This window comes from Physeter macrocephalus, chromosome 16, assembly GCF_002837175.3.
Source record: "Physeter macrocephalus isolate SW-GA chromosome 16, ASM283717v5, whole genome shotgun sequence".
In the NCBI taxonomy this organism is placed as follows: domain Eukaryota; kingdom Metazoa; phylum Chordata; class Mammalia; order Artiodactyla; family Physeteridae; genus Physeter; species Physeter macrocephalus.
Window position 1 is genome coordinate 102288988 of NC_041229.1, and position 21151 is coordinate 102310138.

The window sequence follows — 21151 nt, forward strand, 5'->3', positions numbered from 1 at the left end:
TGGGGGGTGGGGGTGGTGGCTGCGTTGGGTCTTCGTTGCTGCGTGCGGGCTTTCTCTAGTTGCGGGGGCTTCTCTTGTTGCGGAGCACGGGCTCTAGGCACGCGGGCTTCAGTAGTTGTGGCTCACAGGCTCAGTAGTTGTGGCGCACGGGCTTAGTTGCTCCGCGGCATGTGGATCCTCCTGGACCAGGGATCGAACCCGTGTCCCCTGCATTGGCAGGCGGATTCTTAACCACTGCGCCACCAGGGAAGTCCCTTGGCCTTGGCTTTAATTGGTAGAGCCCTTGGATAGAAAAGTCAACCCCAAGGGCAATTCTGGTTCTACGAGAACCAAGTGGGTTCACCTTACATGAATTAATTTAATGAGACAGTCTGGAGGGCTTAGTGGCTACAGTCTGAGGCTGCCTGCATCCCACCCCAAGGCCCCCTCTTCCCACCTCTGCTTGGGTATCCTTGGGGGATGGGCACATGGGTGAGGATAGCGTGATGCTGGGAATGCTGCAGTCCCCGGGTGTGACCACCAGGTGGCGGAGCAGCTGCACCCAGCCCTGCCCCCCTCCCCGCCCCGCAGCCCCAGAAAAACAGAAAATACAAAATTAAAAATTCCTTGGTCTGGAAGCGGAAAGTCAGTTGGAGATTCCGGGAGCCTTCTGGCAAATCCAGGAGGTTTGACCTTCTCCTGTAAGCAAAGCCTAGGGACGTCCATGACAGGCAAATGGCAGGGAAGAAGAGAACATTTTTTAAAGCATATGGAAGGAGGAGGTAGAAGGAGAAAAGAATTCTCTCTAAGTCCCTGGGATTTCAGTAGCCACCTCTAGCCCAGCCACTATCCGAGGGAGGCCTGGGTCCTAGTGCAGCAGAATCACCTCAGGGCTTATTTTTAAATACAAATTCCTGGGCCCACAGGGGAATTGCATTTTCACCAGCACTCCTATGGTTTCTGATCCTGGCTAAGGTTTGAAACACCAACATGGCAGCACTTCCTATCCCAGGTCAGAAGCCAGGGGCCAGAGAGAGGAGGTCACTGCTCAAGGTTATGGTACCCGGGTCCAGGCCTTCCCCTGTGATGATGGTGTTTGCACAAACCTAGGCATGAAACACGATTCTTTCCACGGAAAATGTGGCCTGGGATAGTTTTGGAGGGGGCTGCTCCCAATCAGCCCCTCTCTCTGGCCTCCTGGGCTTTAGTTTGGGCTGGTTCTCTCCCCGCCTCTCTCTATTTGCTATTTTAAAATTCACAGCGAGTTCCTGCCCGAGAGGCAGCGGCCCGGGCTTTGAAATCCAGGCCCAGAACCCTGACTCCTGGCTTCCTGGCTGGGCGCCATCTTGGCTGAGTTCCCCAGGCGCTCTGGGGAGCTTCTGGGAAGTTTAGGGTCCAGACACCCACCCACACCTCACCCACACTTCCAGCGCTCTTCAGACTTCTCTCCAGAACTGACTCAGCCAATTCTTCTTGCACCTGGGAGGCCCTAATTCTGACCCAAATTCTGAATTCCAGCCTTTAGCTGGGATTTGGTGCATGACAAGCTAGAGACCAAACAGCAGCTAGCCAGGGGCCTCGGAGAGAGCACAGGCTGCGGTGTCTGGTTCGAATCCTGATTATGCTGTGTGACTTTGGGCAAGCTGCCTGCCCTCTCTGAGCCTCAGTTTCCTTGTCTGGGGGAATCAGTACTGCTTCTCTCCTGGGCTGCCGTGAGGAGGGAATGAGGGCGTGCAGGCAGCGTGGTCAGCATGGAGCTGAGCACACAGCAAGCCCTTGGTGCCAGGAGCAGCTGTCACTAAGAGGCATAGCGCAGGGTGGGGCACTGGGGCAGGGGCTCCCCGCCTCCTCACACCAAGCTGGACTGGCATCAGACACTGGGTCAGGGAGGTGTGACTTTACTCACTTCCCCAGTCTGTGCAGCTCCAGGGCCCACGGGGGCCTTCTAAGGGATGCCAGGAAATCGTAGCCTTGGTTTCCAACCTGGGGGAGCTTACAGTCTAATAAAGGCAACTTGGAACCTTGAAATGGAAATTTCCTGAAATAGTGCGTCCGTGAGCTGGTCTCCCCATGCTGCCTGGTAGGAGGCACACGGTAAGGAGGGACAGAGCCCAGGCCTGGGCCCTCCTGCCAGCTCCGCACGCCCACGACCTCCTCCCCCAGCCTCCCTGAAGCCTCAGGGTGGTGGAGCCCCGCTCGAGAGGGCCCTGCCTGATCCTCATTTCTGTGCTTTAGCAAAATGAACTGATATGGTCCAGGATGGGTCAAAGTTCGGCCAACGTTTTCCTGATTTGAAGGAGGGCATGTAGCGGGTTCTGAAAGTTCAGACTGAAGGATTCTATCAGGCAGCCCGCGGGGAGCTGCTGAGGCCTTTCTGAGTAGCTGAGCCTGCCTTTCTCCCCCAGGATTCCTTGCTGGGATTTAACTTTAACCGTGGCAGCGAGGCCACGGCCCGGCTGATGTTTCTTCCACAGCTGTAATTCAGGAACATCACGGCATCGAGTCTTTTTTTTTTTTTTTTTAAGCTTCTTGACCTTTTACTCTTGGTGTTGGAGAACAGGGTGCCCCAGATGCCCCAGTGAGTCTTATCTCCTCTCCAGAGCAGTGGAGCAACTGAGCGGTCATTCCTAGAAATTGGGTGAGGAGGGGTTTCTTCTAAGTATCTTGGGCATCTTGGGACACACTTGACTGGCTGCTGGACAGCTGCCCCACCCCTACGGGGCCGAGTGGTGAGCGGAAGCCGAGGGCCTGGAGATCCTGCGCTTGCTAGTGGTTCTGGGCAGCAGGCTGGATACTCACCAGCTCCCTGACCCCCAGGAGACCTGCTCTAGGTGCCAGCATCTCTGACCTTGGTGTTCACTGAGCTCTTGGAGCAGGCTGCGGGTGTGGGCTTCTTCCAGGCCCTGCAGGGCCTCACCTTCTTCCTCCTCTCGGTCTGGGCACCCATCCAATTAGTTGTGGAGAACTTTTCAGCTGCTGTCCCAGGCCACCGCTGCCGTGCCCACATGCTGGACAATGTCTCTGAGGCCCCCGCAAACCTCACCCCCGAGGCCCTCCTGGCCGTCTCCATCCCACCGGGCCCCAGCCAGGAGCCCCACCAGTGTCTGCGCTTCCGCCAACCACAGTGGCAGCTCCTGGACCCCAACGCCACGGCCACCAACTGGAGCGAGGCTGCCACGGAGCCGTGCGTGGACGGCTGGGTCTACGACCGCAGCACGTTTACCTCCACCATCGTGACCGAGGTGAGGTCCTCCCCCCGACCTGCCCCAAACAACCCCACCGCTTCCTTCCTTCCCAGCCTCCCAAGGCTGGGAGGATTAGATAGACTCCATCACCGCTGTTAAATGATATGCCACCCCCTCAACACGTAATTACTGATCACTTGGGACGGCCTGGATTCTGATCTAAGGCTAAGGTTACAGGATGGACAGGGAGATTTCTAGGAGCTTACATTCTGCTGGAGAATTCAGAATCAGTCAACATTTAAACCAGTAATAACAGCAGACCAAGTCCATACCTTGTGCCCTTTAAGTGGCAGCCACTGTTCTGATGTTTTCCCTGTCATCACAATTTCACAACAATCTCTTGAGGTGGGTTTTATTATTGACCCCATTTAATAAGTGACAAAACCGAAGCCCAGAGAGGTTAAGTAATTTGCCCCAGGACACACAGCTAAAGCACACTCGAATCTGATTCAACCCAGGCAGCCAGGCACCAGAAGTTCTCCATCACTTTCTGTCTTGCCTTGAGTCTCAAGGCCCCTGCGTCATAAGTGAGCACAAATGAGAAAGCAGCTCCTGCTAGTAGGGAAGGGAGAGGCAGGCAGGGAAGGGCTCTCCGAAGAGGTGACATTTAAGATGAGACTTGGATTATAAGAGAAGGAATCAGGGACTTACTTAGTGGCACAGGGGGTTAAGAATCCACCTGCCAATGCAAGGGACCCGGGTTCGAGCCCTGGTCCAGGAAGATCCCACATGCCTCGGAGCAAGTAAGCCTGTGAACCACAACTACTGAGCCCACGCACCAGAACTACTGAAGCCCGAGCGCCTAGAACCCGTGCTGCGCAAAAAGAGAAGCCACCGTAATGAGAAGCCCATGCACCGCAACGAAGAGTAGCCCCCTCTCGCTGCAACTAGAGAAATTCTGTGCACAGCAACGAAGACCCAACACAGCCAAAAAATAAATAAATAAATAATTTTTTAAAAGACAGAGAAGGAATCAGTCACATGAAGTTCGGGAGAAAGCTTAGTTGGGACAGAGGTCCAAGTAGGAGCTTGTCTGGGTGTTGAAAGAGCAGAACCTGGTACAGAGGGTGAGGGGTCCGGCGACGGCGGGGGCGTGTGGGGAAGGGGCCTGGATTTTGTTTAAGTGCAAAGGAAAGTCATTGGAGGCTTTGGGACTAGGAGGTGCTGTGATATGATTTGCATTTTCAAGCGGTGACTTTGCAGGGTGGAGAATGCCCTGTGGGGTAGGGGCTCCTCCTGCAGCAGGCAGAGATGATGGAGAGGGAGCCGTGGGCGGAGCGGCCAGGCCTCGGTGAAGGGAAGGGCTGACCTGGGGGGAGAGGTGATGGGGGCAGTGTTCAGATGATGTCTGTCTGGTCCACGTCAGGCAGCAGGGACGATCACGGTGACACGTGCTTAGCTCTCAGTGCTCATCTTCATGCCCTGTAAGAGAAGCAACCGTACGGCCCCATTTCTGGAGGAGACAGGCTCTGCCAGGTGCAGGAACGCCCCCAGGGGCACCAGCCGGTCGGTCATCAGCTGACTCAGAATTCAAGCCTGTGGTTTAACCACCACCCACCACTGTCCACTCGGAGCGGCCGTCACGCCATCAGACCCAGAGCCGTGTCACATGCGCCACGCTGTTGGCTGCCAGTGGGGGGCTGAGGCTCGCTGCCCGCACCCCCCTTCCACCTGGGTCGCCTGGCCTTAGGAATCTGGGGGACCCATGCAAGGTGGCCGGATCCCCTCTGGGGGTCCTGGACCTTCCTCTGCCACCCTGGCCCTGCTATTCCACATCCCCTGAGCCAGGCTGATGCACCCTCCTTCTCTTCCAACAGGACCTGGTGTGTGACCACCAGGGCCTGAAGCCCCTAGGCCGGTCCATCTACTTGGCGGGGGCCATGGCGGGCGGACCGCCTGGGGCCTCCTCTCCCACCAGTGAGTATCTCTCCCCCTCCCAGCTCCTTCAAAGCAGAGTGAGCGTCGTGGGGACAGAGGAGGAAATGTCCAGTGAGCGGTCGTGCTTCCTAAGAGAGGGCCTCCCCTGGTCTGGGGTCTGCGTCCCAGTTTCCCAGGGAGCCAAGAACCCAATGTCTGAACCTCGATGCCAGGTTGAACTGAGAAATTGCCCTGAACACTGGCTCTCATCTTCAGCTATTGCACCAAACTTTACTGAGCACCTACCGTGTGCCAAGCACTGCACAGCCCCTGCCCTCAGGGAGCTGATGGTATTCTGGGCATAGACAGACCCCTCTTTCTTTCTTTTTTTTTTTTTTTTTTGCGGTACGCGGGCCCCTCACTGTTGTGGCCTCTCCCGTCGCGGAGCACAGGCTCCGGACGCGCAGGCTCAGCGGCCACGGCTCACGGGCCCAGACGCTCCACGGCACGTGGGATCCTCCCGGACCGGGGCACGAACCCGCGTCCCCTGCATCGGCGGGTGGACTCTCAACCACTGCGCCACCAGGGAAGCCCCCCTCTTTCTTTTAACTCCAACTACATGAAATGTAATGAAATAGAAATACTCCTCTCCCTCCTCCCCCATCACCCGCCCTCCACTGCCCCCCACCACACCCCTCCTGAGGTGAAGCGCCCAGAACGCTGTCCAGGACCTTCTCTGCTCCGCGGCACGTGGGATCCTCCCGGACCGGGGCACGAACCCGCGTCCCCTGCATCGGCGGGTGGACTCTCAACCACTGCGCCACCAGGGAAGCCCCCCTCTTTCTTTTAACTCCAACTACATGAAATGTAATGAAATAGAAATACTCCTCTCCCTCCTCCCCCATCACCCGCCCTCCACTGCCCCCCACCACACCCCTCCTGAGGTGAAGCGCCCAGAACGCTGTCCAGGACCTTCTCTCCGTCTGCGGTCCCCTCCTGCATGGGGTGCCGCTGTCCAGTGCTGAAAACGCCCACGTTGCACCCCCTCAGCTTGTAAACCCAACTGCAGACTTGGAGGCATCTCACACTTACCACGGTCAACGCTGAGCCGCTGACTCTCCACCCCCAGCGCAGCCCCCTCCCCACCAGACCCCATCCTAGAAAACAGCCCCGCTGGGAGCCAGCCCTGTGCGCCCTCCCTCACCACCCGCACTCACCCTCCAGGGCACAGCCCCAGCCCAGCGCCCTCTCCCCCACGCCCGCTGTCCCACCGCCCTCTCTGGCCCTGCTACGGCCTCCTCTGGGGTCTCCTGCCTCTACTGGGCCTTCCGTTCTGCTGCAGAGCTCAGAGTGACTTTGCAAAGGCTTGTATGTGGATCTGGTCGCTGCCCGGCCTGAGGTCCTCTGGGCTCCCACACCAAGGACAGTCCCCACCCACCCCACCACCCCTGCTCAGCACTTGGCTCCTCCCCCTGAGCCACGCCGGCCCCTCCTGGGGCACCGCTGCTCCCGTCCTGCCCACAGAACCCACTGAAGCCGGTGGCCGAGCCCCGCCTAGAGGTTTCTGCCCACGGCTGCTTCGTGCCCAGCACGCAGGCCTCAGCTCCAGGCCGCTCCTCAGAGAGGCCTTTCGGCTTCAGGCACAAAGGTCCCGTGGTCCTGCCCAGGCTCCCCATCACAGCTCCTGGCTCTCTCTGCCGGTGCCCAGCTTTCGTTGGCTCGTTTACTGTGTGTGTCCCCGCGAGAACGTAGCTCCAAGGAGGCAGGGGCCTTGGGGCCGTCTCCTCAGTGCCCAGCATATAGCACACGATCATAATGCGCTGAATGAACGAATGGGTTCCGGACTCTGGGCAGTGCAGGCTCTGGGGCCTCCTGTGTCCCAGCTTCTTAGAAGGCGGGTTTGTTGCTTCTCTAGGCTTCCTCCTGTGAGGGGGGACCCTGCCACCTACCCATGGGGTTGTGATGATTGAGTTAATCACATGCAGAGCTTGGGCCGGGCCAGCACAGTGGTCGCTCTTCGTGGGCCTTATGTTATCCCGAGCGCAGCGGCGAGCCTGAGCAGTGAGGCAGGAGGTGGTCCGGTTTGCACTTTCAGAGGCCTGGCCGCCGTGCCGCCACTTATCCTTCCCCTGGGACCACCCACACCGGGAGCCAAATCGCAATCAGTCTGAGGGTCGCCTGGTGAGCCTGGGGTCAGCGCCAGGTGTCAGCCTCCAGACCTCGCCCCGGATGTGGGGCGCGTGTCCCTGCTTCTGGGCGCTGCTCAGACAGGCAAGGCCAAGGTTCGCCCACATCTCTCCAGCCTGACTGACACATACTTCAGCTAAATGCAGACAGTGGCTCGGGCTAAGGTGACCTCATTGGGGCTGAGGGCCCTCCGGTCACAGGCATGGAGGAGCTGCCTGGGTCACCCAAGGCCATGTGTGCTTAGCCTACTGCCAGGCTCCTCCCTTGTTCAGTGTGTCATCGTGAATCCCTGCATTTTACAGATGGAGAAACTGTGGCCCAGAGAGCAAGGCGTCTGCCATTTTTATAACAAATGCACTCTGTACGTGGTCCTAGGAGATCCGAGAAGGAGGTGCTGCCTGCACTGGCAGGTGCTCCAGCAGGTGCCCCAGCCTCTTTCGGCCCTCCGGCGACAAGTCCCTGCCTCTATGCCCAAGTCCCCAGGGCCCCTCTCCAGGCCCCCATTGTGCTTGTCTCCCGAAATAGGTTTGGGCGGAAGCCAGTTCTGAGCTGGCGCTGCCTGCAGGTGGCGTGGCCAGCGTCAGCCCCATCGTTGCCCCCAATTTCCTTGTCTACGATTTTTGAGCTCTTTGGGATTGTCTGGCACCATCCTGACCTCCACGACGCTCAGTGGATCCCTTGATCACCTGCCCCAGCCCTGTCGGGGTGGAGAGGAGGGGGCTCCAGGCCACTGCATGTGGCCCTCACCTGCTCATCTGCACCACCCTTCAGTGGTGGAGTGGACCACGACCCGCACAGGGGCCGTCACCATGACAATCCTGAGATGCACCTACAGCATCGGCCAGATGGCCATGGGCAGCCTGGCCTTTGCCCTGGGGACCGGCGAGCCCTCCAGCTGGCCTGTTGGTGCCCTTCTCGGTCATCTTCCTGATACCCTGGTCAGTGCAGCTGGGGCCTTTTCCCTTGGGGAGAACATCACTGAATGGGAGGGGGACCCAGGGTGAGAGGGGCCCTACCACTCTGTCTGGCCACGGCTCCCAAGGTGCTGAGACCGTGGAAGAGAATGTGAGCAGACCCCGCTGGGGAGAGACATCTTGGGGGCTCAGAGTTCCTGGGTGGGCATTTCAGCCAGGGGTCTGTGGTTCCCTCCAGCCCACTGACCTCTGGGCCTGAGGCTGAGGGCTCCGTTCTTCCCTCACATTGGCACCAGCCCCCCCACACCCACCAGCTTCACTCCCTCACATCGCTTGCCCGGCCTGCGGACCTCCAAGTCAGGCATTGGATATGGAAAGATATTATCACTATTATTTTCGGTGCTGTGAAAATCCCTGAGGTCTGGAAATACCTGCTTGGGTGGGGACTAGAAGAAGAGATACAGGGAAATAAACACAAATTCCTGACCTCATGAGTTCTCTTGTGCCTGTGGGCCAGAGTTGAGCAGGTCTGCTGTGGGGTGTAGAGAAGACTAAGGACTCATTCTTTCACTCTCAAATATTTATTGCACTCCTGCTCTGTGCCAGACTTGGCTTTAGGCACTGGGGACCCATCGGCAAATAAAATAGATCATAGATCAAAAGTCACCGACTACATGGAGGTTTATTGTATCAACAGGACCAGGAAGAAAGGAGGAAGACCATCCCATAGTTACACTGATTAAGCCGCCCTAGTCACACTGATTGGGTGCATCCAGGTGCTGTTGGTAACACCAGATGTATATCAACACTCCTTCTAATGAGCAAGATGATGTTATTACTGCCACTTGCAGATGAGGGGCTGAGGCCCAGAGAGGGCCAGTGACTTGCCCAAGGCCACACAGTCACTTCGTGCCAGAGGCAAGATTTGAATCCAGGCAGGCTGACTCTTGTAACCACCTTGTCAAACTGCCTCCAGAAGTTTTTCTTACCTTCCCTGCAAACAGGGCTGAGCTTCTGTGGGCTGGGAAAACCCTGACCCTTTCAAAAGGGAGATGCTTCTCCCTGCCCATCTGCCCCTGAGGCTGGGAAGAAGCCTACTACTTTCATAAAACCACTTGATTCTGGTTGGGGATGTTTTAAATGTGTGTTGTTTTTTTTAATGCAGCATGAGGCAAGCTTTCTACCATAGAAATGACCCCAGAATCACCCCATGTCGAGGCAGCCTGTGTGCTGGCTGAATGTGAGGCTTGGGCGGACAGGCTCCTGGCAGCAGGGAAGCCAGATGGGGTGCCAGGGAGTGGGGGCTGGTGAAGAGGGTGACCAGGCTTTGGGACTCATCTTTATTCTGAGACCATCAGGGACTTCCCAGCCTGGCATTAGCGGTGCAGAGGGAGAAGCGGCTGCCTTCTCCCCACTCCTGTTGCAGCCGGCAGGTCTGCTGCCCACCACCCCCTCCCCACATGACCTGGGGGGAGTGCCCAATCTACACGAAGAAAACAAAGACCCAGCCAAGCACCTGCTTCTTTAACCGGTGGCTGCCAGAATCCGCCCGATGGCTGATTATGGTGGGCAAAACAGATTGAGCGCTTCAGGAACTCAAAAAGGTGGCCAAGATAATTGGCCACAAGGAAGCCAAAAAGACACTGACTATATAGGTGAGATGCTGCTATTTGTGATACAGTGTGGGACATGACCCAGGGAAGGATATCCACTGATGTTTTATCATTATTATCACCAGCATCACCCCAATCTGCTCCAGCACCGCCTCCATCAACACACCCATACCATCAAAACACCACCATCGACATCACCAGCACTGTTGTCAGTTTTGCCATCTCTATCATCACCATCACCATAATCATCATCACCATTATCACCATAATCATCACCACCACTACCATCACCACCACTATTATCACCTCCACTACCATCACCACCACTATTATCACCTCCATCACCACCACCACCATCACCACCACCACCATCACCTCCATCACCACCACCACTATCATCACCATAATCAACACCATCATCACCACCACTACCATCACCACCACTCTTATCACCTCCATCACCACCACCACCATCACCTCCATCACCACCACCACCACCACCACCACCTCCATCACCATCACCTCCACCACCACCACCACCACCTCCACCACCATCACCTCCATCACCTTCACCATCCCATCATCACCTCCACCACCATCACCTCCACCACCGTCACCTCCACCATAATCACCTTCACCATCGTCACCTCCACCACCATCACCTCCACCATCATCACCTCTGCCATGGCAATATCTTTCGATTCCTATTCCACCACCATCACCTCTCACCCCATCACCCTTATCCCACCAACCTTAGCTTTCTAGTTACCTTCTGCTCACTTCCCATTCTCCCTTCTGAGGAAAATATCTCATTAATACTATAGTTTAAGCGATGGATAAGGTCTGACCCATGTGCTCTCTACACAACAGTGTAAAAGAGATCCATTTTTTTTTTTCTGGACTCACATGAGTGATCTAGATTCCCCATTTTTGTCAGGCCAGGTTTTCAAGAACAAAAGCTCTCAGTCGGAGAGAACATCCAGAGGCCTAGCATCTCTGCTCTTCATTTCCAACCTCTGTGGGAACTATTCTGGGAACCAGCCAGCTTTGCCCTTGGTTCCTCTCCACAGGTTTCCAAACAGAAATCAGACCTGTTTAAAAGTAAATCAAAGCTTATGCAAAGGAAAGGTATCAAACAATGTTTCTTTTGCCTAAATGTAGGACTTACATTCAATCTTTAAATGTTTTACAGATAAACCACTTAAATCTACATATTCTATATGATTGTTATCTGCAGAAGCCAAGGGTCAGCACCAAGAGAAATTGAACTTAGAAAGCTTCAAGACCTTGATTTGCTACCTTTTAAAATCTTCAGTTTTTCTCAAAAATGATTATTTTTCTCAAGAGTCATAGCTCAAAAAACCATGCAGCCTCAATGTCTTTGTTCCCTATTCCTGCAACCTCCTCTGTCCCCACTTCCACTTCCACAAATGTTAGGGTTTTTTTGTTTCCACCACCATCACCACCACCACCATCACCATCATCACCACCACCACCATCACCATCACCACCATCACCTCCACCATCACCTCCATCACCACCACCACCATCACCACCACCATCATCACCTCCATCACCACCACCATAATCATCACCACCATTATCACCTCCATCATCACCACAACCATAATCATCATCTCCATCACCATTACCATTATCACCCCCAGTACCATGTCCACTACACCCACAATCACCACCACTGTCATCATTTCTACACAAACACCACTACCATCATTACCACCACCAATAAAAATAATCATACCACTAATATCAACACCATCATCACCTCCACCAGCATACCATCACCACTGACTTCACCTTTACTATCGCCGTCACTACCAATACCATCATTAGCATCACCGTCAACACCTCTACAAAGCGTCACCAACACCACCACTATTACTATCACCATCACCTCCACCACCATCATTGCCATCCTCAACACCACCATCCCCAACTCCACCACAGCCACCATCAACACCACCAATAACAACAATACAACCATTATCAACAACAGCACACCCACATCACCATCTATTATTCATCACCTTAATCCACGTATACTGCTCATTTACCTCACGGGGCTTCTCAGCGTATCTGGGGAAACAGGATGTGCTTATCTGAAGGTAGCTATTTCAAGGAAGTAGGTGTGGGAGGATGTGCAGACAGAGACGAGAGGACACAGAGCTCCCTGGGGCAGAGGGCTCAGGGAAAGCTTCCAAGAGGAGGCAAGCTAGAGCTGACCAGGACTGAGCCGGGCCCGGGCTGCAGGCCGAGACTGGATGGGTACTCGGGAGGATCCAATGGCTGGAGGGGGTGTGCGCTGATGCCAGCCAAGAGGAGTGAAGAGGGATGGGATGGCTTTGTGGGGTAACTGTCAAGACCTTCCTGCAGCCTGCAGCTCAGAGACTAGAGCTGGGACACAAGACCTGCTCCTTGGTTCTGAGTAGGGCAACCGGGTCTGCAGAAGATAGCTCAGCTAGGGGCCAGAGAGAACCCTCTCTGCCCTCAGGCCATCCGCACCCCCAGGGCTCTCCAGTCTCCAGGGGCCAGGGCCAGGCTCTCCCTACCACCCTGCCCACCCGGACACCATTCCTGGCACGGGGGTGGGGCAGGGCCATGGCCCCAACATTCACTGCCCCCGTCATCCCCGGAGGTACCGATGTCCAGCATGGAGGAGGAAGTAGCCTCTGCAAAGTCCCCCCGGTCAGGGCTGGACCTGTTCTGAATGTTCACGCTCCGCTGGAGAAGCTGCAGACTGTTGGTAGTGAGGTATGCCATCCTGAGCATCCCTCCCGGGGCTCAGGAGGGCAGGGTGTCCAGCGGGAAAACAGCCCCTGCAGGCCTCATGGGATACATTTCTGGCCAGAACAAGCAGCTCCCCCAGGAGGCAGGAGCCTAGCAGGTGGGGGAGACGGAGTACGTACAGGTGTGATCGGGAGGCCAGCTTGTGCAGGAAGTCAGCTAGAAGGCAGGGCTGGGCTGTGGTCCTGGGCAGGGTGCCAGGGTCAGGCTGAAGCCCAGGGCAGAGGCAGAGCCAGGTCGTCAGAGCCAAGGGACCAGCAATAGCTGGAAAGGATCACTGCCGATCAGCACTGGACTCACCCTGACAGCTGGACTCCTGGAGGGTGGCAGGGACCACGTGCTGGCCACACACATCCCGCTCTGAGCCACCCCATGAGATAAGTTCATTTATACCCCACTTTACAGATGGGGAAAGAGGGCTGCGAGAGGCAAGAAACTTGCCCAAGATGACAGAGCAAGCATTTGAACCCAGGCTGAGCTACCTCCTCGTCCTGCTCTCTGACCCTCCAGCCCCACACTGAGCGTGGACTCCCCGTCCCGCCCCAGGAGGCCCCATCTCCCAGGGGTACCTGGGACCAGGAAAAGGCTCCTTAAGACAAATTCAGTTTAAGTGACTTCCAGAAGAGCAGATCGAAAAGTGAGGGTCAGGTTTGATTGGGCCTTGATCTTGAAATAAAACTCAAAATTAGGAAAACATTTATTTTATGCTATATTTAAGCACATATGGGTTATAATGGCAAATACGTGCTACATCTCAGACAGAGAATGCATCAAATGCTTCTCTCTCTCTCTCTTTCTCTTTTATTTTTTTGCTTAAGTTTTTTTTTTTTTTCCTGATAAATTAGGAGTGCCCAGGGCCACTGAATGTCCAGGGCCATTCTTTCAAAAACCATCAAAGCTTCCTCAATTCTCCCAGGGGCCACTCTGCACTCTTTGTTATTCAAATCACAGGCTGTGAAGCGGCTACCCTCGTGGGTTTTCTTGTCTCTGTTGACCCTGTTGTTACTGGCCAAGGCTCTAGATATCTACGGGTCAGCTCCTTTCGGCTCCAGCCTGGCCCTTGTCAAGTCACTTTCACAAACTTCAGGAAGCCCTGCGTTTCTGCCAGATGTCTCCTGAGGACGGCAGTCAGGTGCCGCTGAAGGGGAGGGCTGGGAGGAGTGTCCAGGTGAAGCAGCGATGGGGACAGATTGGAAAAGTGGTGGGGAATAATTTCCCACCGTGGCCACTTGTGGAGCCAGATTTAATCTCCAAGGTGTAGAAGAAATTCAGCTACTGTTAAGTTCAGCTACTCAGGAGCCTGTGTCAGGGGGTCCCCTGGGAAGCAGACTTTGAGATGGAGGTCCATGAGCAGGCAGTTCACAGAGGGGGCTCTAGGGATCACCTCTCATGGAAGCAGAGGGGGGCCAGGGAGGGCAGGAAGCAGCAGGGGCAGGGGAGAAGTCGTGGTGATGCCGTCACGGCCAGGCCCCAGCCTGGGGACCTGGGAGCTGGGGTGGCCCTTCTGAGTCGTCTCTCTGGACCGTGTAGACCAGCCATGGGATGCTCTCCCCAGCTGGAGGGCAGAAGTCCCAGGGCACTGAAGGGGGCAGGCCAGCATCCTCCACTGAGACCCCATTCTATTATTATTATTATTTTTTTTTTTCGGTACCCGGGCCTCTCACTGCTGTGGCCTCTCCCGCCGTGGAGCACAGGCTCCGGACGCGCAGGCTCAGCGGCCATGGCTCACGGGCCCAGCCGCTCCGCGGCACGTGGGATCCTCCCGGACCGGGGCACGAACTCGCATCCCCTGCATCTGCAGGCAGACTCCCAACCACTGCGCCACCAGGGAAGCCCTCCCATTCTATTATTAATCCCATGTTTCAAGACAAAGAAACGTGTCCAGAGAGGGCCAGGCAGAGACTTGCCCGGGTCCATGGCTAGTAGAGTGGGGCCCAGATCATGGTTCCCGGCCACGACTGGGAACAGGAAACAAAGCCAGATGGTGCTAGAGCCTGGCAAAGGGGCAGGTCAGCTTGACCTACTGCCCCATCTGCCCAGAGAGGGTCATGTTTTCCTGCTGGTTGGTGGAGAGGGAGCCTAAGAGGCAACGTCCAGCCCACCATGGCCGACACCCGAGGCTAACACCCAAGGCTCATATGTGGAATGGATGGGGCCACCGCCCACCCCACCCTTTCCTGGGACAACCTGACCCCGGGGAGATGCATCCTGCATTCACCAGGCTGCCCGGGGCTCTGGGCTGGTGGTGCTCTCCGGGTGCAGCCCCGGCGTAGGTGATGGTGCAGGGGTGCCCTCTCCTCCACGGGGCAGGGACCTGACTTCTGGATTCGCCCCACAGCTTGTCCCTCACCCTCTCCTACTATGGGCTAGTCCTCAACCTGCAGAACCTGGGGAACAGCATCTTCTTCCTCCAGGTCCTCTTTGGAGCCTTGGACTTCCGGGCCCGGGTCACCACCACGGTCCTGCCCAGGTTCTTTGGCCACCACACGACCCTGACCGGCTCCCTGGCCGTGGCTGGCCTCGCCATCCTGGCCAACACGCTGGTCCCACAAGGTGCAGCCAGGGCAGCGGGAGGGAAGGCTGAGGGGCTGCCAGCCCGGGCGCCTGCTGGCCTGTCCACTGCAGCGCACCGCCACCAGCCTCTTCCCCTCCCCCGGCCCCGAGGATGGGCAGGGGCCACTGTGCCCCGGCTCCGCCCAAGGCCATTACTGCCACAGCCCCCCACCCATTTTCCTGGGGAAACTGAGGCTCAGAGAGACGAAGCCAGGTGTCCGAGATCCCTCAGCAGCAAGCGACAGAGCCAGGCCTGGACCAGACTTCAAGCCAGAGGCCAAGTCTGCAGCCGGAAGAAGGGTCCGGGAGGCTACGAGGGGCTCCAGGTGAGGCAGGAGAGGCACCAGGCCGAATGTGTGTGGTGTTTCCTCTTGTTAATTAAGCGAGAGGGGGGACTTCCCTGGCGGTCCAGTGGTTAGGACTCTGCACTTCCACTGCCGGGGACCCAGGTTTGATCCCTGGTTGGGGACCTAAGATTCCCACATGGCCAACAAAAAAAGAAGCAAAAGGGGGCTTCCCTGGTGGCTCAGTGGTTAAGAATCCGCCCACAAATGCAGGGGACACAGGTTCGAGCCCTCGTCCAGGAAGATCTCACATGCCACGGAGCAACTAAGCCGTGCGTCACAACTACTGAGCCGCGTGCCACAACTACTGAAGCCGGCGCGCCTAGAGCCCGTGCTCCACAACAAGAGAAGCCACCGCAATGAGAAGCCTGCACACCGCAACTAGAGAAAGCCCACGCGCAGCAACGAAGACCCAACACAGCCCAAAAATAAATAAATAAATAAATTTATATTTAAAAAAATTTAAAACCTCATACAGCAGATACTATAAAATGTGGGTGCATTAATGACAAAAAAATCTGTATTTAAAAAAAAAAAAGAAGCAAGAGGCAGAGCACTGGGGAAGCTGGGATGGGCCTGGGTCTCACTCTCCTTTCTGACTGAGGCTGTGAGGCCCCAGAAACCCTCTCCGTGTCCCATTTTATTGCTCAGGGTGGGTGACTGGGGGAGGGGCAGGGACAGGTGTCCCACGGTGGCAGCAAAGCCAGGAGGGAGGCAAGGGAGGACCAGCAGCTGGGAGGGGCGGGGTGAGGATGGAGGACCAGTCGGGAGGCCAAACTCTGAGAGAGATGCAGCGCTCTGAGAAAAACTCCAAAGACGAGCACTTGAGAGTTTATGACTCTTCTCAACCACGTGCAGGAAGGGTGGTGAGGCCCAGGCCCCCCGCGGGCTTGTGACCTGCACCCTGGCTTCCCAGCTGAGGCTCCCTGTGGAAGCAGTGGCCCCACAGGCAGGCTGAGGGGTGGTGGAAGAAGTGGTGGGAAGGCTTCTGGGTAGCTGGGCACCCCAGGGCCCCTGCTGTGGGCCTGGGCCTGGCATGACCCTCTCCTTCGAGGGAAGAAGCACCCTCAGGGCCCAAGGAGCCCTGGCACTGTCACCCCGCGAGTGCCACCCGCAGCTGCCCCCCGGCTCACTCACCCCAGACCTGGCTGGGTTCTTGCCCTGCACCCCACCGCCGGCCCACCCACCAGGATGTCATCCTGCACTGCATCACCACCTGGCCGCGGGCAGCCTGGCACCGGGTCCCACCGCCCGGGACCTGCTTTCAGCCCAAAGCAGCCTTGTGGGAGAACCCAGTCGCTCTGCCCCAGGCTCCTGGGGGCCCTCCCGAGAAGACCCCACCCTCACCCTTTCCTCTGCCTAGATCTGCAGACCCTGCCTGTGATCTTGGCTGTGCCGGGAAAGGGATGTTTTGGCATCAGCTTAACCTGCATCATGGTCTACAAGCCGGAACTCTTCCCAACATCGCTGCGGTAGGCTGGGCTGCCGGCTGGGCCCAGGAGGGGCCGCCAGGCCTGGGGCGGGCGAGAAAGGGACACCCCTGCGAGGGTCCGTGGCGGGGGTAGAGAGAGGGGCTGGGCACCCAGGGACACACAGCGGAGGGAGAGGGGGACCCAGCGCCGATATGGAACCGAGCAGACGCCCTGGAGTCCTTCCCCTAAAGGCACCTGCTCAGCCAGGGCCTCCGCAAACAGCCTCTCCCCAAGAGTCCAGGCTGGGAGGCAGCCCCACGGAGAGCCCTCGGGAGGCCTCTGGACTGGAAACCGCTTCGAGCCACACAGCTCTCTGCTCAGGTGAAATCTTATAAGAGCCCTGGTGAGGAGACCAAGAGCTACCCGGGGTAGTGGGGACTCAGTTTGCTTCCCACTGTCCCCTCCCTGCCCCAAGGGAGCCCCAGGTCACCTCCTCGGAACCCAGGGGTCTAAAGTTAGACCGCCCCTGCATTGGACAGTTGGGTAGACTGAGGCTTAGGGTGGCCAAGGACTTAGCTGAAGAGCAGGGCTGCACCCCAGCCCCCAGAGGCCTGGCCCAGCCTCACTCACGGGGTTCCGTCCCTCACTCACTTGTCCACTCTTTCTTTTTTTTTTTTGGACACACATTTATTGATTTTGTTGATACTTTATAGAAAGTCTGAACTGGGAGCTCCGTGGCCTAGCAGGAGCCCTGAGACAAGGCTCCAAATTACCTGAGACCAGGGCGAATAGGGTGGGCCCTAGAGAGTTCCCGTGAAGGACTCTGGATGTTCTCAGGAGGCAGAAGCCCCTTTGGCTGGGAAAATCTAGGTGGGCTCAATGGAGGAGGTGGGGTTAGAAGAGCCCTTGAGGAGGGCGACTCCAGCAGCCCAGCTTTCCCTCCCCTGGCCCAGCCAAGTAGCCCCTCTGAAGTGGCAGTTGTGACAAGGGTCCCGGCCCTCCTCTCTACCCACAGGATGACAGCAGAAGTCTTCCTGCATTCAGCAGGTCAGCGGGGGTCTGTAATGGGCCCCCTGACCAGGATGACCTTCCCCTGCTGGCTCCCCCTCCTACGGTGTCACCCCCATCATTTCCAACCTCATCGTCCTCTTCCTCCTGGAGACCTGGGGACTTCCACTCCCTGACACCATCCAGGACCTGGAGAGACAGTGAGTGACCCACGGCCACCCTGGGAGTGATGCAGCTGCGTGGGGCTGCAGATATGGCGGCAGGTCCACCACAGCCCGGGGACAGGAGAGCCCAAGGGTCAGGAGACGTCCTGGGCAGAGAGGTCAGGAACAGGGCCGGGCTCGTCATCATGACGACGCCCGCAGCTTGAGCTTGTTTAGTGTCCAGAGCATTCCCGACACCATGCTCAGGGCAGCATGTTTCTGAAACCATTTAATCTTTACAACAACCCTGCTAGGAAGATACTATTGCTCTCCCTGTTTACAAGAGGCTCAGAGAGATGAAGTGACTTATTTGAGGCCTCACAGGTAGAAGGTGATTGTACCTTAGACAGGAAAATGTACTGGTCAAGAGCCCGGCTCTGCAGCCAGACTGCCCAAGACTGAATCCCTGCCTACGCAGGCAAGTGTCTTCCCTCTCTCGTCAAACTGACACAAGAAGAAAAAGAGATCCTCAACAGCTCTCCTTAAGGCTTCCTGCAAAGGAGCCCAGGCCCAGACAGATTATCAGGTGCCTTCCCTCAGGCCCTCCAGGAAAAAAACCATGCTATTCTCATGTATGTTCTTTGAGAGAATAGGAATGAAGGAACGTTCCTCAACTTTCTTTTATAGCCGGAATCACCTCTAAGTTTCCACTTCCTCATTGGTAAAACAGGTGTTAAAAAGAAACAGTGTAGCTCAAAGAGTTGTATTTAGGTTTAAGTGAGTAATTATATGAGAGCACCGAGGACAGTGCCTGGCCCACAGCACGTGCCCCGTAAGTGTGGCTGCTGTGTCTTGGGTGAGGGGGTTCGTAGGGAGCCCTCCTTGCTAAACAAGAGCCAAGATCATGATAATAGTAATAATAACAGCGGGGGCTTAGTGAGCCCTTATTGTTTTAATACAGCATCTGATTTGATCCATGCAACAAACCCACAGGGTGCTGTTCTGTCCAATTTCACTGTCAAGGAAATGGAGACACAGAGAGGTTATGCAAGTTGCCTAAAGACACCCAGCTAAGAGACAGGAAAGCTAAGACTTAATTTACTCTTTCACTTAATTCATTTTTGTTGTGTATCTACTACATTTCAGGCACTGTCCCATGCTTTGGGTAACAGCCGTAAATAAAACCCTAATCTCATAGAGCTTACATTCCCATAAGACTTGACCCCCATTTCTGCCCTCCAAGCCCCAGAGCTGTAGCCATCTGTCCAGCATCGCAGGACCGCCCCCCGCCCCCCGGCAGACAGACACGCCCAGCCTGGCTGCCCCCAGGTCCACTTCGTTAACACAGTGGTTCTCCCCCTTCCCCGCCAGGATTCGTCTTCACACCTTCACTCAACCACCCACTTCTTCTCACTTCTCAGAACACGGTGCTGCAGGTTTCTCACCTTCCAGCTTCCAGAGTGGATCGTAGGGCAGGGTCCAGACAGACCTGAGTTCCAGTCTTTCCTCTCCCATTCGCAGAGTCTTCATCAGTACAGTGGGACTCATGGAATCTACCTCCCAGGGTGGGTGACAAGGTTAGCAGATCTTAGCACAGACCAGATTCCAACAAAGAGAAGCTGCTACCAGAGCTGCCAGGAACAGCCAACCAGGTGTGCCTTGCCCCCGGGCACCAGTAGAGGAGGCACGTGGAGCTGAAACCCAGCCCAGGCTGCACCAACTCAGCCACTTACCCTAACGGGGGCTGGGTTCATTCCAAGCAAGGGGCTGTTTTAATCACCTCCTGTTTACCCCCATTGGTGAGGGAGGCCTCCTGCCCTGTGGTTACGTGGCTTTAGGGAAGGCCCAACCTAACACCGCACAGGTAAGATGGACAGCAGTTTACTAATCACGTAAACTCACAGCCAAGGGAGGTCGACCCTGTGTAACCACGCAGGGTCACATGGGTTGCACTCAGGAGAAGAGAGGACCACCGAAGGCTGTGGGAGGTGGGCTTCGTGGTATCAAGAAGGAGGCGGGGGGACCCCTGGTTCCACAGGACCGTGTGATTGGCTTGCTTGAATCATTGCACAGGTTGGCAGGGACCCGACCCCCACCTCTCAGGGATGACAGGAACTATGCTGGCCCCCCCCCAACCCCCGTGAGAATTGTTGTTGGCTGGGGGACCTTACCCGCAGGAGCAGAGTAGGGAAGGGGACCTGCAGATAAACCACAGAGACCCTCCCGGTTTCACCAGATGTCAAGGCAGCATAGAATATTAGGCCTTAATTTTAGACCTTATGCTTCAGGGCCACCCTTCTGTGTGTCTATTTTGAAGGGTCACCTTTTCCTAATTCATGCAGACCCTCCCTACACAAGCAGCAGCCCAGGCTGTTAAAACGAGGGGATCATTGAGGCTGATCACCTATTTTAAAGGTAAGGAAACTAAAGCCCAGAGAGGTGAAGTGACATGCTCAGAGTCACACCGCCTAACCCTGCCTGACCCCCAGTCCAGGGCTCTTTCCCAAACACCCGGCTCCTCGCCCTCACCTGTACCCCTCCGTGCTCTGATATCTGCAGCACTGTCACAAAGTTACACCCTTCCCTGGAGATCCAGACCCTTTAGACAACTCCCCACTCTCCTTGGACAACTCAGAGAAACCTCAAGCCCCAGTTCCCCATCCCATCTCCCCTCTTTCACACCTGATGCACACCAGACCAATCAAACCGAATTCAAATCAAATTCCCTGTCTGCTTGAAACCCTCTGGTGGCTCATAATAAAGATCATACTTCCCCCACCAATGAGCCCCTATGGGTCCCCAGCCTTACTTCACATGTAATAAATTTAAAAGGATTCAAATCACACAAAGTATGTCCTTGGATTGTCATGGAATTAAATTAGAAATCAGTAACAGAGGCATATCTAGAAAACCTGTTCAAACTGAAAAACTTACTTCTAAATAACCATGGGTCAAAGAAGAAATCACAAAGGAAATTAGAAAATATTTTGAGCTGGATGAAAAAAATTTAAATCATGTGTCAGAATTTGTGGTGTGAAGATAAAGCAGTGATTAGAGGAAATTTTATATAGTTAAGGGCTCACATTAGAAA

At 56.0% G+C, this 21151-nt stretch overlaps 1 protein-coding gene across 1 annotated transcript in view; it reads left to right on the forward strand.

The window, feature by feature from the left end:
- Positions 1-18121, forward strand: part of SLC22A11 (solute carrier family 22 member 11) — a 32627-nt gene extending 14506 nt beyond the window's left edge. Inside the window, 14 exon segments of the mRNA XM_024133452.1 lie at positions 2811-3221; positions 5042-5114; positions 5117-5141; positions 7794-7831; positions 7834-7881; positions 7884-7937; positions 8040-8141; positions 8144-8174; positions 9696-9837; positions 12452-12567; positions 14939-15153; positions 16861-16969; positions 17925-18017; positions 18019-18121. Coding sequence (XP_023989220.1) covers positions 2811-3221; positions 5042-5114; positions 5117-5141; positions 7794-7831; positions 7834-7881; positions 7884-7937; positions 8040-8141; positions 8144-8174; positions 9696-9837; positions 12452-12567; positions 14939-15153; positions 16861-16969; positions 17925-18017; positions 18019-18121 — 1560 coding nt within the window.
- Positions 18122-21151: the final 3030 nt, after the last annotated feature.